The 14,797-nt window shown below is 43.9% G+C and overlaps 1 protein-coding gene across 1 annotated transcript in view; it reads left to right on the plus strand.

Moving 5' to 3' along the window:
- Positions 1-7,887: 7,887 nt before the first annotated feature.
- Positions 7,888-14,797, plus strand: part of EGFR (epidermal growth factor receptor) — a 278,948-nt gene continuing 272,038 nt past the window's right edge. Inside the window, exon 1 of the mRNA XM_063922449.1 lies at positions 7,888-8,390. Within this exon, the coding sequence (XP_063778519.1) occupies positions 8,276-8,390 (115 nt within the window). The 5' untranslated portion in view covers positions 7,888-8,275. The remainder of the gene's footprint in view (positions 8,391-14,797) is intronic.

Genomic DNA, 14,797 nt, shown 5'->3' on the forward strand with positions numbered 1-14,797 from the left:
CTGGGGACCCGGAAGGAGGAAGGAGGGCAGCGTCTGAGCGTCCTGTGGACACTCAACGCTGATCCCTCAATCCCCGGGATTGGAGCTTCCAATCCCGGGATTGAATCCCAGCCATTATTGGCCCTAAATCCCGGGATCCCGCCGATCCCGATCCCGGGATTGGCCACCATAATACCCTATTAATGGATTTAAGATGTACTTAATGTACTGTAGCAGAGAGCAAATGTTTCAACATGGTCACACAATGCGTTTGAAATGATTGAGATGGTATGAGGGTCAGATCACTTCAAATATGAATGAGGCCACAGGGCGTCTTTGCGGGGTATAACAAGGTCAGAATACTGGTACCATTTTAAAAGTATTGATCCAATGTAGTGTGGGCTGTGGACCAACAGTGTTTTAAGAAGCCCACAGGGTTTTAATCACATTGCTCCCGGTTATTACATATATTATATATGTACTTTCTGTTTGTATTTAACCAAGAGTATGGATAGCTTTGAGGTAGTCGAATAGATGTGTACAACTCTGTACATGGGGGAATAATGTAATATCAGCCAACTCGAATGCAACTCTGAATTGGCCTATTAATCAGGAAAGTTGGTAGGTTTGGATTATCAGATAACTGGATCATTTAATGGTGACAAAATATGTTATAGTGAGCCCATCTGTTACTGTGAGCCAGTTTAACCTCAATATAACAAAAGATTTTGCTGTATGTGTGGCCAGTTAGTTGCTATCTTAAGAGTGTGTAAGAATTCTGACTAAGAGCCTAATTCAGATCTAATCGGGGGCAGCGTTTTTTGCTGTCCTGCGATCAGATAGTCGCCGCCTACAAGGGGAGTGAAAAATCGCTGTGCAAGTGTGCGTTCCTATGTGTAGCAGAGCTGCACAAACTGATTTTGTGCAGTCTCTGCGCAGCCCAGAACTTACTCTTCCAGTGCGATTGAATCCTGCTGATCGGGGCCTTTGCTGACGTCAGACACCCTCCCTGGAAACGCTTGAGCCCGCCTGCGTTTTTCTGGACACTCCCTGAAAAGAGTCAGTTGCCACCCACAAACGGCTTCTTCCTGTCAATCATCTTGTGAACGCCCGTGCGAATGGATCCTTCGCACCATCCCGTCACTGACTGCCGATGCCCATTATAGCCATCCAACGCGCCTGCTGTGCGATCTGATCGCCCGCTGTGCGATCTGATCGCCCGCTGTGCGAAAATGCACAGCAGTGATCAGATCTGAATTAGACCCCAAGTATTCCACTTTTCTGTTGCTCTGGCTCCTGGGTCCTTATGTAGTTAGACCCCATTGCAGTCACATGGTCTTCTATAGTTACAGTTATACTGTATCTTTGGTTATAAAAGGATAGAGGTTTTTAGCTACTGAAGATTGCACATGTATCTGTATCTGGGTCTACACACACTGTAACTTACAGCAATTGCAGCATTGTAATTGTTACATCCGAATTGTATGCACTTTTTTACTGTATTACTCTTCCTCTTCCTGCTATAGTTGCAGGCAGGGTCGGACTGGCCTACAGGGGTACCGGGGAAACCACCGGTAGGCCTCACTGCCTGAGTGCCCACTCCTTACTCTAGGGATCTGGTTCCAGACTGTGCACTTGTATTATACATGGTAGATATGTTGTATTACACTGCACTAGACTATTGTATATTTCTCTAACGTCCTAGTGCATGCTGGGGACTCCGTAAGGACCATGGGGAATAGACGCGCTCCGCAGGAGACATGGGCACTTTAAGAAAGAATTTAGATTCTGGTGTGCTCTGGCTCCTCCCTCTATGTCCCTCCTCCAGACCTCAGTTTGAATCTGTGCCCGGACGAGCTGGGTGCTGTTCAGTGAGCTCTCCTGAGCTTGCTGTAAGAAAGTATTTTGTTAGGTTTTTTATTTTCAGGGAGCTCTGCTGGCAACAGACTCCCTGCATCGTGGGACTGAGGGGAGAGAAGCAGCCCTACTCTCTGCAGATAGGTCCTGCTTCTTAGGCTACTGGACACCATTAGCTCCAGAGGGATCATACACAGGATCTCACCCTCGTCGTCCGATCCCAGAGCCGCGCCGCCGTCCCCCACGCAGAGCCGGAAGACAGAAGCCGGGTGAGCATAAGAAGCAAGAAGACTTCGAAATCGTCGGCAGAAGACTCCTGTCTTCACTGAGGTAGCGCACAGCACTGCAGCTGTGCGCCATTGCTCCCACACACACCCACATACTCCGGTCACTGTAAGGGTGCAGGGCGCAGGGGGGGGCGCCCTGGGCAGCAATAAGGACCTCTTTGGCAAAAGTTTGCATAATATACAGTTGGGCACTGTATATATGTATGAGCCCCCGCCAAGAAAATGTATATTTAAGCGGGACAGAAGCCCGCCGTCGAGGGGGCGGGGCTTCTTCCTCAGCACTCACCAGCACCATGTTTTTTCTCCACAGCACCGCTGAGAAGAAGCTCCCCAGCCTCTCCCCTGCAGATACACGGTAGAAGAGGGTAAAAAGAGAGGGGGGGCACATAATTAGGCGCAAAAATCAATATAAACAGCAGCTACTGGGTTAACATTAAGTTACTGTGTTATTCCTGGGTTAATAGCGCTGGGGTGTGTGCTGGCATACTCTCTCTCTGTCTCTCCAAAGGGCCTTGTGGGGGAATTGTCTTCAGAGGAGCATTCCCTAAGTGTGTGGTGTGTCGGTACGTGTGTGTCGACATGTCTGAGGTAAAAGACTCCCCTAAGGAGAAGATGGAGCAAATGTGTGTGTGAGGGGTGTCTCCGTCGACAACGCCGACACCTGTTTGGATATGTGTAATTAAGTGCTAAGGTGAAATTATTGCACAAAAGATTAGGGAACAGACAGGGAATCTACCCATGTCTGTCCCTATGTCGCAGAGACCTTCAGAATCTCTCAATGATCACTATCCAAAATAATAGACACTGATATCGACACGGAGTCTGACTCCAGTGTCGACTACGATAATGCAAAGTTACAGCCAAAATGGCAGGAAAGTATTCAATATATGATTATTGTAATAAAGATGATTTGCATATCACTGATGACTCATCTGTCCCTGACACAAGGGTACACATGTTTAAGGGGAAGAAAGCTGAGGTAAATTTCCCTCCTCTCATGATGAAAAAGAGCGGGAAACTCCAGACAAGAGACTGCAGCTTCCCACAAAGAATTCTCAGGGAGTATCCTTTCCCTGCTAGGGCCAGGATACGATGGGAATCTTCCCCTAGGGTGTCACGTTTGCCCAAAAGGTAGCCCTGACTTAACAGCTATCCTCAGGGATCCTGCAGATAGCGTGCACATTCTGGTACACTACTCAGACCGGCGATTGTGTCGGCATGGGTTTATAGCGCTGTAGCAGCGTGGTCAGTTACCTTATCAGCAGAGATTGAGACCCTAGTATGTATATATATATATGTATATATATATATAGATATATATATTAAAGATGCTGTCTTAAGATATATATATATATATATATATATATATATATATAAAACATGCCCAAAGAGACATTAGTCTACTGGGTTCTAGAGTCAACGCTATGTCGATTTCTGCTTGACGTGTCCTGTAGAATATGCAATGGACAGGTGATGCCGACTTAAGAGGCATATGGAAGGCTGAGGATTGTGTGGAGAAGGGATCTCGGACCTGGTCTCCACAGCTATAGCTGGTAATTCTGATCTTTTGCCTTATATTCCTGCACAGCCTAGGAAAGCACGACGTTATCAAATGCAGTCCTTTCGATCACAAAGAAACAAGAAAGTCCGAGGTGCGTCCTTTCTTGCCAGAGGCAGGGGCAGAGGAAAGAAGCTGCACAAAACAGCTAGTTCCCAGGAACAGAAGTCCTCCCCGGCCTCTACAAAATCCACCGCATGTCGCTGGGGCTCCACAGGCAGAGCTAGGCCCGGAGGGGGCACATCTTTGTAATTTCAGCCACAAGTGGGTTCACTCCCTGTTGGATCCCTGGGCAATTGATATTGTGTCTCAGGGATACAAGCTGGACTTTGAGGAGATGCCCCTCACCGACGGCCCTGCCGGCTTCCCCCCACGAGAGGGAAATAGTGTTAACTGCAATTCACAAATTGTATCTTCAACAGGTGGTGGTCAAGGTTTCCCTCCTTCAACAAGGAGGGGGTTATTATTCGACCATGTTGTAGTCCCGAAACCGGACGGTTCGGTCAGACCCATATTGAATTTAAAATCCCTGAACATATACCTGAAAAGGTTCAAGTTCAAGATGGAATCGCTAAGAGCGGTCATCGCAAGCCTGAAAGGGGGAGATTTTATGGTGTCTCTGGACATAAAGGATGCATACCTTCATGTCCCCATTTATCCACCTCATCAGGCGTACCTCAGATTTGCAGTACAGGATTGTCATTACCAATTTCAGACTTGCCATTTGGTCTCCCCACGGCCCCGAGAATCTTCACCAAGGTAAAGGTGGAAATGATGGTGCTCCTGCGGAAGCAAGGTGGTGTCACAATTATCCAGTACTTGGACGATCTCCTCATAAAAGCGAGATTAAGAGAGCAGTTGCTGAACAGCGTATCACTTTCTCTGGAAGTGTAACGGCAACACGGATGGATTCTAAATATTCCAAAGTCGCAGTTGGTTCCTACGGCTCATCTGCCTTTCCTAGGCATGATTCTAGACACAGACCAGAAAAGGGTTTATCTCCCGATAGAGAGAGCTCAGGAGCTCATGACACTGGTCAGGAACCTATTAAAACCAAAACAGGTGTCAGTGTACCACTGCACTCGAGTCCTGGGAAGGATGGTGGCATCATAAGAGGCCATTCCCTTCGGCAGGTTCCATGTGAGGACCTTTTCAATGGGACTTACTGGACAAGTGGTCCGGATCACATCTTCAGATGCATCGGTTAATCACCCTATCCCCCAGGGCCAGGGTGTCTCTCCTGTGGTGGCTGCAGAGTGCTCAACTTCTCGAGGGCCGCAGATTCGGCATTCAGGACTGGGTCCTGGTGACCACGGATGCAAGCCTCCGAGGGTGGGGAGCAGTCGCACAGGGAAGGAATTTCCAAGGTCTGTGGTCAAGTCAGGAGACTTGCCTTCACATCACCATCCTGGAATTAAGGGCCGTATACAATGCCCTACGTCAAGCGGAGACCCTGCTTCGCGACCAACCGGTTCTGATTCAGTCAGAAGCCACCAGAATTCTTCGCTGGGCGGAGAATCACGTAAGCGCACTGTCAGCAGTGTTCATCCCGGGAGTGGACAGCTGGAAAGCAGACTTCCTCAGCAGGCACGACCTACACCCGGGAGAGGGGGGACTTCATCAAGAAGTCTTCACGCAGATTGCAAGTCGTGGGAACTGCCACAGGTGGGCGTGATGGCATCCCGCCTCAACAAAAAGCTACAGAGGTATTGCGCCAGGTCATGAGACCCTCAGGCGATAGCTGTGGACGCACTGGTGTCACCGTGGGTGTTCCAGTCGGTCTATGCATTTCCTCCTCTTCCTCTCATACTCAAGGTGCTGAGAATCATAAGAAAAAGAGGAGTGAGAACAATACTCATTGTTCCGGATTGGCCAAGAAGGACTTGGTATCCAGATCTGCAAGAAATGCTCACAGAGGATACGTGGCCTCTGCCTCTAAGACAGGACTTGTTGCAACAGGGGCCCTTTCTGTTCCAAGTCTTACCGCGGCTGCGTTTGATGGCATGGCGGATGAACGCCGGATCCTAGCAGAATAAGGCATTCCGGATGAGGTCATTCCTACGCTGATAAAGGCTAGGAAGGACGTGACGGCTCAACATTATCACCGTATATGGCGAAAATATGTTGTTTGGTGTGAGGCCAGGAATGCCCCTACGGAGTAATTCCAGCTGGGCCGTTTCCTTCACTTCCTACAGTCGGGAGTGACTTTGGGCCTAAAATTGGGTTCCATTAAGGTCCAGATTTCGGCCCTATCCATTTTCTTTCAAAAAGAACTGGCTTCCCTACCTGAAGTTCAGACGTTTGTAAAGGGAGTGCTGCATATTCAACCCCCTTTTGTGCCTCCAGTGGCACCTTGGGATCTTAACGTGGTATTGAGTTTCCTGAAATCACATTGGTTTGAACCACTCAAAACGGTGGAATTGAAATATCTCACGTGGAAGGTGGTCATGCTACTAGCCTTGGCTTCGGCTAGGCGTGTGTCAGAATTGGCGGCTTTGTCACATAAAAGCCCCTATCTGGTTTTCCATGCGGATAGAGCAGAATTGCGGACCCGCCCACAATTTATGCCGAAAGTGGTTTCATCCTTTTATATAAACCAACCTATTGTGGTGCCTGTGGCTACTACTGATTTGGAGGATTCCGAGTTACTTGATGTGGTCAGGGCTTTGAAGGTTTATGTTGCCAGAACGGCTAGGGTCAGGAAAACAGAATCTTTGTTTATCCTGTATGCTTCCAACAAGCTTGGGGCGCCTGCTTCAAAGCAAACTATTGCTCGCTGGATCTGTAACACGATTCAGCAGGCTCATTCTGCGGCTGGATTGCCGCTGCCAAAATCAGTTAAGGCCCATTCCACTAGGAAGGTGGGCTCTTCTTGGGCGGCTGCCCGAGGGGTCTCGGCATTACAGCTGTGCCAAGCGGCTACTTAGTCAGGTTCAAACACTTTTGCAAAGTTCTATAAGTTTTATACCCTGGCTGAGGAGGACCTTGTGTTTGCTCAATCAGTGCTGCAGAGTCATCCGCACTCTCCCGCCCATTTCGGAGCTTTGGTATAATCCCCACAGTCCTTACGGAGTCCCCAGCATCCACTAGGACGTTAGAGAAAATAAGATTTTACTTACCGGTAAATCTATTTCTCATAGTCCGTAGTGGATGCTGGGCGCCCGTCCCAAGTGCGGACTTCTTCTGCAATACTTGTATATAGTTATTGCTGCAATAAGGGCTATGTTATTGTTGCATCAGGGTTGAACTGATGCTCTGTTGTTGTTCATACTGGGTAACTGTTGACTGGGTAAGTTTATCACAAGTTATACGGTGTGATTGGTGTGGCTGGTATGTATCTTGCCCTGGATTACCAAAATCCTTTCCTTGTACTGTCAGCTCTTCCGGGCACAGTTTCTCTAACTGAGGTCTGGAGGAGGGACATAGAGGGAGGAGCCAGAGCACACCAGAAACTAAATTCTTTCTTAAAGTGCCCATGTCTCCTGCGGAGCCCGTCTATTCCCCATGGTCCTTACGGAGTCCCCAGCATCCACTACGGACTACGAGAAATAGATTTACCGGTAAGTAAAATCTTATTTTCAAGCCTCTGTGAAGGCTGGCCACACACCCTTGTAGGTTGGCCACACCCTTAAGTATGGGCCCCTATCACTGCATTCCCCCGGTGGGCCCTTCATGCCCCAGTCCGAAACTGGTAATTCATCACTTAGATATAAACTGGCAGTCTAATCCAAACAGGTGCCCACAACACATGCAACTGGAAGTAGAGAACTGCAGATACAAATCGTGGATATTATGAAGATGGAGAAGGGCAGGCACAGTGAGTGGCAGTAGAAAATAATTACAGTTATAAGCAGAATATTACAGTATCCACCTACAGACAGGTTTGTTACAACACTTCTGCATTGTAAATATCTCAGTAATACTTTGCTTTTCTGATGCATTACTGTATCTCCTAATAATGCATTGTATTGCACACGCTGTGCAGTAGTACTTGGAAAGTGAGATCGCAATGACCTGTCAGTGAGGGATATAAAAGAACAATGAGGGATTTCCAGGCATTCTCCAGTGACCATAAGGTGGCAGTGCTGACAGCCGTACTGTAGTACAGTATATTAGGATCGCTGTTCCAGTCGGGAGGGAGGATTTGGGAAGGGGTAGTGGAATGGGACACACCTCTCTGTGACATCACAGGCCAGGCATGCCTGAGTCTCCTCGTATTGTGCATAGACTGGGAGACACAGACCTGGCTGACACTGTCAAAAGTTTTGCAACTCCTGGACTCTGCCGTGGAAATAAAAAGCTGTTCTCGCTCCCCAGACCCGTTTCTTCTATCCCAGTGATTAGGGAGGATATTACCAGGAAGGCTTATCACTACTTTCCAGCACAAGATTTGATGGATTGTAGACTTACAGTTACTGGGATGTATACTATGGATTTGATTGTACACTACCCGGCACAGTGAAGGCTTGGATTTTTTTTTCTTTGTTTATTAACTCATTTAACTAGAAGGTGTTGGGTATAAGGAACACAAGAAAAGGGAGAACACACCTTGGGGGGAGTCTGAGTTTTCTGTTTTATCTGAGACGGCTTGAAAATGAGAATGAATGCATGTGGACGGGACCTGACACTCCGAGAGGCTTCCCTGCTCCTGATCTCCTACCTCCTCATCATCCTCCAGCAGCCGTGTAATTCCCAGGAAGAGAAGACCGGTAAGGACGTGTGATCTGTGTATATACCTGTGTATGTGTACCTGTATACCTATGTACCTATGTGTATGTACTTTCCCCAGCACGTGTCCCTATACTGACCTGCGCTTAGATTACCGGGGTCAGGAGGTGGTGATCGTTTGTCCTTACAGTCTAGTCTATAAACTTTCCAGTTGTAAGGGACCATACAAATGAATTACTGGCACTACTTTGTCTAGGAGGCATTACATGGTATTAAGGTTTCCTTAGTGGATGCTTGTCTCAATTTTACTATTACACAGTAATGTGCTCCCATTCTATTGTGTGTGTATATTATTTATATATAGATAGATAGATAGATAGATAGATAGATAGATAGATAGATAGATAGATAGATGATAGATAGACACACACACACACACACACACAAGCACACAAACACAAGGTATGTGGTGTCTGTTGTTTACACATGTACCCATCATCTAGTGTACTTGTATATTCTACATATATCCTTAATCCAGTGAACTCAAGGATGCGCGTGTTCTGTGTATTTAATAATGATTATGGGGTCTGGACAGCTGGTTTGTATTATTACCTGCAGGATTACGGACTTACCTGTCCGTCCAATTTACACCCATGTATATGGACATAAATACTGAAATGTAGCATCATAATTATATCCAGTGGCTTTATTTGTGCCACCTAATTATTACAGATGATAATAATAACAACACATTGGTGGGTATTACTGCATTAGTTGATGGGTAAGACCTGCTTTATTTCCAAGTACAGTACTACTGGTGTTTATTACAGTGCCTTGAGAGCACACATTATACACTCTACTAGCATAGTCTAGTTTAAAAGAGATATTTTATCTGAGACTTGAAAGGGTTACAATGTATTGCACAGTACTGCTATAGGATACCCCGTTCAAACTAAATTATAGGGCAGCAGGCAGCATCCCACTCATAGAAGATAAGTATACAGTTTCTTATTGTATAAGACTGCATTTATTTGTCTTCTAGATATTCCTCTTAAAACAAATAATTGTTACAGTCTTTTATCAGTTCTTGATGGTTAACTTTATCCCTGTATACTAGGTGTTTAACATGTGCTTCTTGTATATTGTATGTATACACCTATTGTGATAACATTTAGAATTTGCAGTGAATGTGAAATCCTCCACATAAGCGCTGTGAAAGTTACTGTATGACTGGCATGGAATGATAGGTAATGTGCTGGGCATCTGGTAACTGTTATGTGTTGAACTGTTCAGTTATTTTTTCACCTGCTTTGTGGAGGAATGGCCTTAGACTTTACATATCAGTGCAGAATATCCTGTGTTGGCAATTGTGAAAAAAACTCTCTTAGGGAAAGTGATTAACCCTTTGTGTCCGATACATATTTCAGGTAGGAGTATATCTTTTTCTTACATTAATAGATAAGAACACGTGTGTGAAAAGACTTTTAAAAAATAAAAACAATATGTAGGTTTTAGACACAGACCCAAAAGCGAGTCAATAAGAACGTATAAGTTAACCATTTAATGAGACCAGCTAACCTGTTATTGGTTCTCAGTTACGTAAGGATCTCTTTCTTTCTCCCTTTATTGTCTGGCACTCCTGAGAGTCTTGAACTTTGCCAGTAGAAGCTTGGCTGAAGGCCAGGGGCTGAGCAAGTCTGTAATACCCTACCTATGTGTGCACTAGTAGCTTGCAAAGCTCCAACATAGCCCTTCCGTGACTTTGCATGTTTTAAACGTACTAGCAGGAAACACACCTCTGATTGCTAAACTCACGTTCCAGGCTTACATGTTCCTACCTGCTTCCCTTATATTTTCCAAGGGTTGATTTAAGCTTCTCTTTGTACTGGTTCAGGAACAAAGCAGTGCGAATCATTTCTGGGACATTGAATATATATCAAATTATTGAATAATTTCTGGGACATTGTATATACAGTAAATAATATGTCAGTATAGGGCTGTTTTGCATTATTTGTATTTTGTTCTCTTGTTTTTACTTGGACTGTGTTAATTTGTAGTAGATGTAAAACCTTACATGGCAGGTAAACCTCAGTAAAATAAGATGTAAGCTGTCACAAGCAGGTCCTCTTCGCTAGTGTGCTTTTCTTTCCCACACTTATGTACAATACCCTGTTGACAAAGTATATACAGTATGCAGGAGAACAGTATATTTTATATATAGCTTGGACAATCTTTGGTAGACTTTACTTTTATCTTCTTGAGAACTTTTGTTTGTATTACCCTTGTACTCTGCTCCCACCTGTCCTATGTTACTGGTCTTTCATGGGGATTATGCCCTATCAGTAATTAGACTGCTTGTATTTGCCCCATGGGATGATATAAATAATAATAATAATAATAATAATAATAATAATAACAACAACAAAACATGACTCATGTCTTTGTAAAACAAAACAAAAATCTAGAAAAAACACAGGACTGGGCTGCACTGTGAAGTTATCAGGTTGTCACTACCAGCTTTTGTTCTCATAACATAAGCAGCATGCAGTTTGTACCACACAGGACAGATAATCCCTGTACCAGTGCCTGCACCTATGGTAGATACACTCCTAACATGATCACTGTGCTCCAGTCTGCAATACTTTATTGCCAGTGTTGGTACTGTAGGTCAAGGTCAGTTCCACCATTTCAACATACAAGTCTGAATAAGCTGCAGACTCAAGCACAGAGAAACTGAAAGTCCAGGTTTGGGTTATATCTCCACATTAAATAAATGAAGCAGTATTGTATTACGAATAAGGCTTTTTTCAATGTATTTGATCTTTTATCATCATAGTGAGATGGCAATAACTGAACAAGTATTGTAGCACTGTTGCCATATTTTACATATGAACACACTTACACTAGCGTTAATTTTTGTCAGGAGCCAGTATATTTTTGGGCTGTATGAGGAAATCCACGCAAGCATGGTTAGAATATACAAACTCTGCATAGTTCGGATCATGGTGGGAATCGAACCCATGATTTCAGTGCTGTGATGCAGTAATGCTAACCATTACATCATCCATACTGCCCAATATGTCATCACGGGTGTTCCCTGCAGCAAGTGCACTAGTTCTTACACACAGCCAGATGCACCGATATATCCGTAGATATATGGGCCATCAGCTTTGCCGCTGGGCAAACACGATATGTCTGTGAACGATTTACTTCATAGACATATCGGGCTCGTAATATTTCAGCGTTTCTATTGATATATCACTCAGTGTGTACCCTACTTAACAGTCCAGGTTTTAGTGATATCCATGTTGAGAACAGATGACTTCATTAGTACCAAAGTTATTTTGATTTAACCATCTGTGCTGAACCCTGGATATCACTAAAACCTGCACTGTTAGTGTGCCTTGAGGACCGAGGTTGAGATTGTCTGCTATAGACTGATGTGATCACTATTCAAGGATGTACCAGAGACAGAGAGTAAACTAGTCTGAATGTGCCCTGCAGCATAGCACATTCCTTACTGCAACATACTGTACTATGTCAAGTGGGATGGCCCCTCTACACAGGTTCTGTATAAAAGTACTGTAACACAGTGTTCATTTTTTCATGTTGGTGGCTATTCCTAGGGATAAAGAAAATGTGATGTTTCATAAGAATCTATGTTAATTAGATTAGGTAATAGTGGAGCAGCCTTCCTGATGGAGACCACTGAATGTTCTAGGTGTGGAAATCCCATTTTGTGGCTCCAGATCTCATTTTCATTTTTGTAAAGTGCATTATGCAATTGCTAGGTGGTCCCCTGCTGCTACCTCAAATGTTCCCATTTGTCAGTAGGTCAATCTGCTGGTGCATTGGTTACAGGCCAAAAAAGGCAAAGACGCCTCCATAATGTGTCCAAATGAGTGTATGCTGCCGCAGCTAAGTGCTCAAAAGTAATTGGTGTCTCTGTATATGTACACATATCACGCCTTATGTCACTGTGCCAGCATTGGCCAAACAGTGACTCTCCAGCTATTGTGGAACTACCAGTCCCAGCATGCCCTGCCACACTTTTGCTGTTAGGGAATGCAAAAACTGTGGCAAGGAAAGCAGTGGTGTGTAGTTTCACAAAAGAGTTGGAGAGACCTGCACTATGCCCTGGGCTACTACACAGGTCTCACACTGCAAAGGCCTGCCATGGCTCCCTTATCAGCAGCTTCCATCATTTGTCTGGTAGCAGACGCATTTCTCTAGTTGTATGCCTCTGTACAAAACATATCTTACTAATTGTATAATTTAACTGTGCTATACGTTATATACTGATTTGTTGCTGCATATCACTTCACACCTTTAGTTATTTAAATAATAATGATGACAAATAATGATTTAGGTTGTGCACATGTACAGTAATATTTAGCAGCTAAACATATGCTTTCATAACTTAAAGGAATTTGCATATTTGTTTTATGTGTAATCCATTGTACTCTGTATGTAGAATCTACGAATCAGATAAGGTAGTATTCTTTATCTGTACAGACAGTACCAAAGTTGTGTTGCATACAGTAGGATCATGCAAGGAACAGATACGTTCATGTGAATAAGCCCCAGCTTGTACTGGACTTAATGTTATTACTAAATAGTTGCTATGGGTTACTACACATTTGTCCTTTTCAAGTGATTACCGGCTGCCAACAAGACTGAAAGGGAGACAAATTAACTATTAATTAAAGATTTCCCAGTATCTTTTGTATCCAAGCTGCTCTAATTATGAAGCTAATGAATTATTGATGAGACCGACCACCGTGATCCTGCCAATATTAACAGTGCAGACTAAAAGTACTTAAATAACACGTTCTGTACTTTAGAATGATTGCTCAAGGTTTTCTGTAAGAAGTGAAAGAATAACTTTGTTATCTGTGACTTAGGTAATGTCAGTTGTTGTTAAGGTTATTTGGAGGCTATAATGTACTTTGCTGTGGTTCGCTGACAGTGTTTTCATAGGAAAGTGCTCATTTGAAAACACTGTGAATACAATATCAGCACAGAGCATATATGCATTAACTCTGTATACACTGTTTACATCCAGTAGTCTTAACATGCATAAACAGACAAACCAGTGTTACAGTGCTATTCTATTCCCTGAATACAATGCAGAAAAATGTTACCTTAATATAACCAGTTGGCTGTTTCACATGACCACCCACAAAGTAAAATTTTTGTCCTTTTCTGTTTGCATAAATAGCAGTCCATTAGACATTCTGCCATCAAGTTATTTTATACAGTGGGGTTCCCAACATTATAAATTTGATAGCAAGGATACATATTATTTATCCTTCCACTAAACAGCACCAGTTTGGCAGCGACGATTCAGCTGATGTTGGAATAAGATATTTAATTGCGCACATAAAACTGCCATCATATGCTCAGTGAATTTGGTCTCACTAGGTAATAGTAAGGATCAGTACTTTATGACAAAAACCTAAGCAAATATAGGTTAACCAAATCAAAATTTATGATAACATATACACCGTCATCCCTGACATCTTCTAAATACTCCGACGCTTCATCAGATCAGTCTTGTGTACCACTGTACTCATCAGGCTAATCATCTGAACTGTGTTGCTCGCCCATACGTTGCGTACAGAGTCATTAAGTACTGTATTGATCCCCACCCACTACTCGCTATGGCATGCTCCTGCTTACTTCAGGGAGTTGCCCTACCCTTGCCCTTGTTTTTCTTCCGTCCCTGTCCGTTGTGTTATTATAATGTTTGGTACTTTGCTATGCATTTATGCAGTAGTTACCTGTTGTATATTGTACTTAAGATCTGCTACTATTTGTTACCCTATACAGCATTGCAGACACTTTGTGTGCCTTATATATACAAGTTAATAATAGACTCCCAGCTGCCAGATAGACCTCCTCACTCCTGTACTTTCTGCCTTCCCCTCCTCTTATAAATTGCACACAATTGTTTCATAAAAATATTATTATTATTATTATTATTATCCTTTATTTATACATAAGAAACTTATTGACCACAGACAGCACATTGCCAATGCAGAGTGAGCATTGAGGGGCAGATTTATTAAGCTCGGTGAAGTGATAAAGTGGAAGGTGATAAAGAACCAGCCAATCAGATCCTAACTACCATGTCACAGGCTGGGTTTGAAAAATGACAGTTAGGAGCTGACTGGCTGGTCCTTTATAACCTTCCACTTTATCACTTCACCGAGCTTAATAAATCTGCCCCTCAGTACCTGGCACATGCCAAATGTCAGGAGTCTTACTAACATTGTGAACAATGGACTCAATCTTTTGGTGTAGGGTATAGCTTATTAGATTTGCACCCAAAACTGAATATTATATTGTAGGTCACAGCAAATGTTAACTCATTAGCATAGACCACAGGTTCTCAAACTCGGTCCTCAGTACCCCACACGGTTCATGTTTTGCAGGTCACCTGTAG

This window comes from Pseudophryne corroboree, chromosome 5, assembly GCF_028390025.1.
Source record: "Pseudophryne corroboree isolate aPseCor3 chromosome 5, aPseCor3.hap2, whole genome shotgun sequence".
Classification (NCBI taxonomy): Eukaryota; Metazoa; Chordata; class Amphibia; order Anura; family Myobatrachidae; genus Pseudophryne; species Pseudophryne corroboree.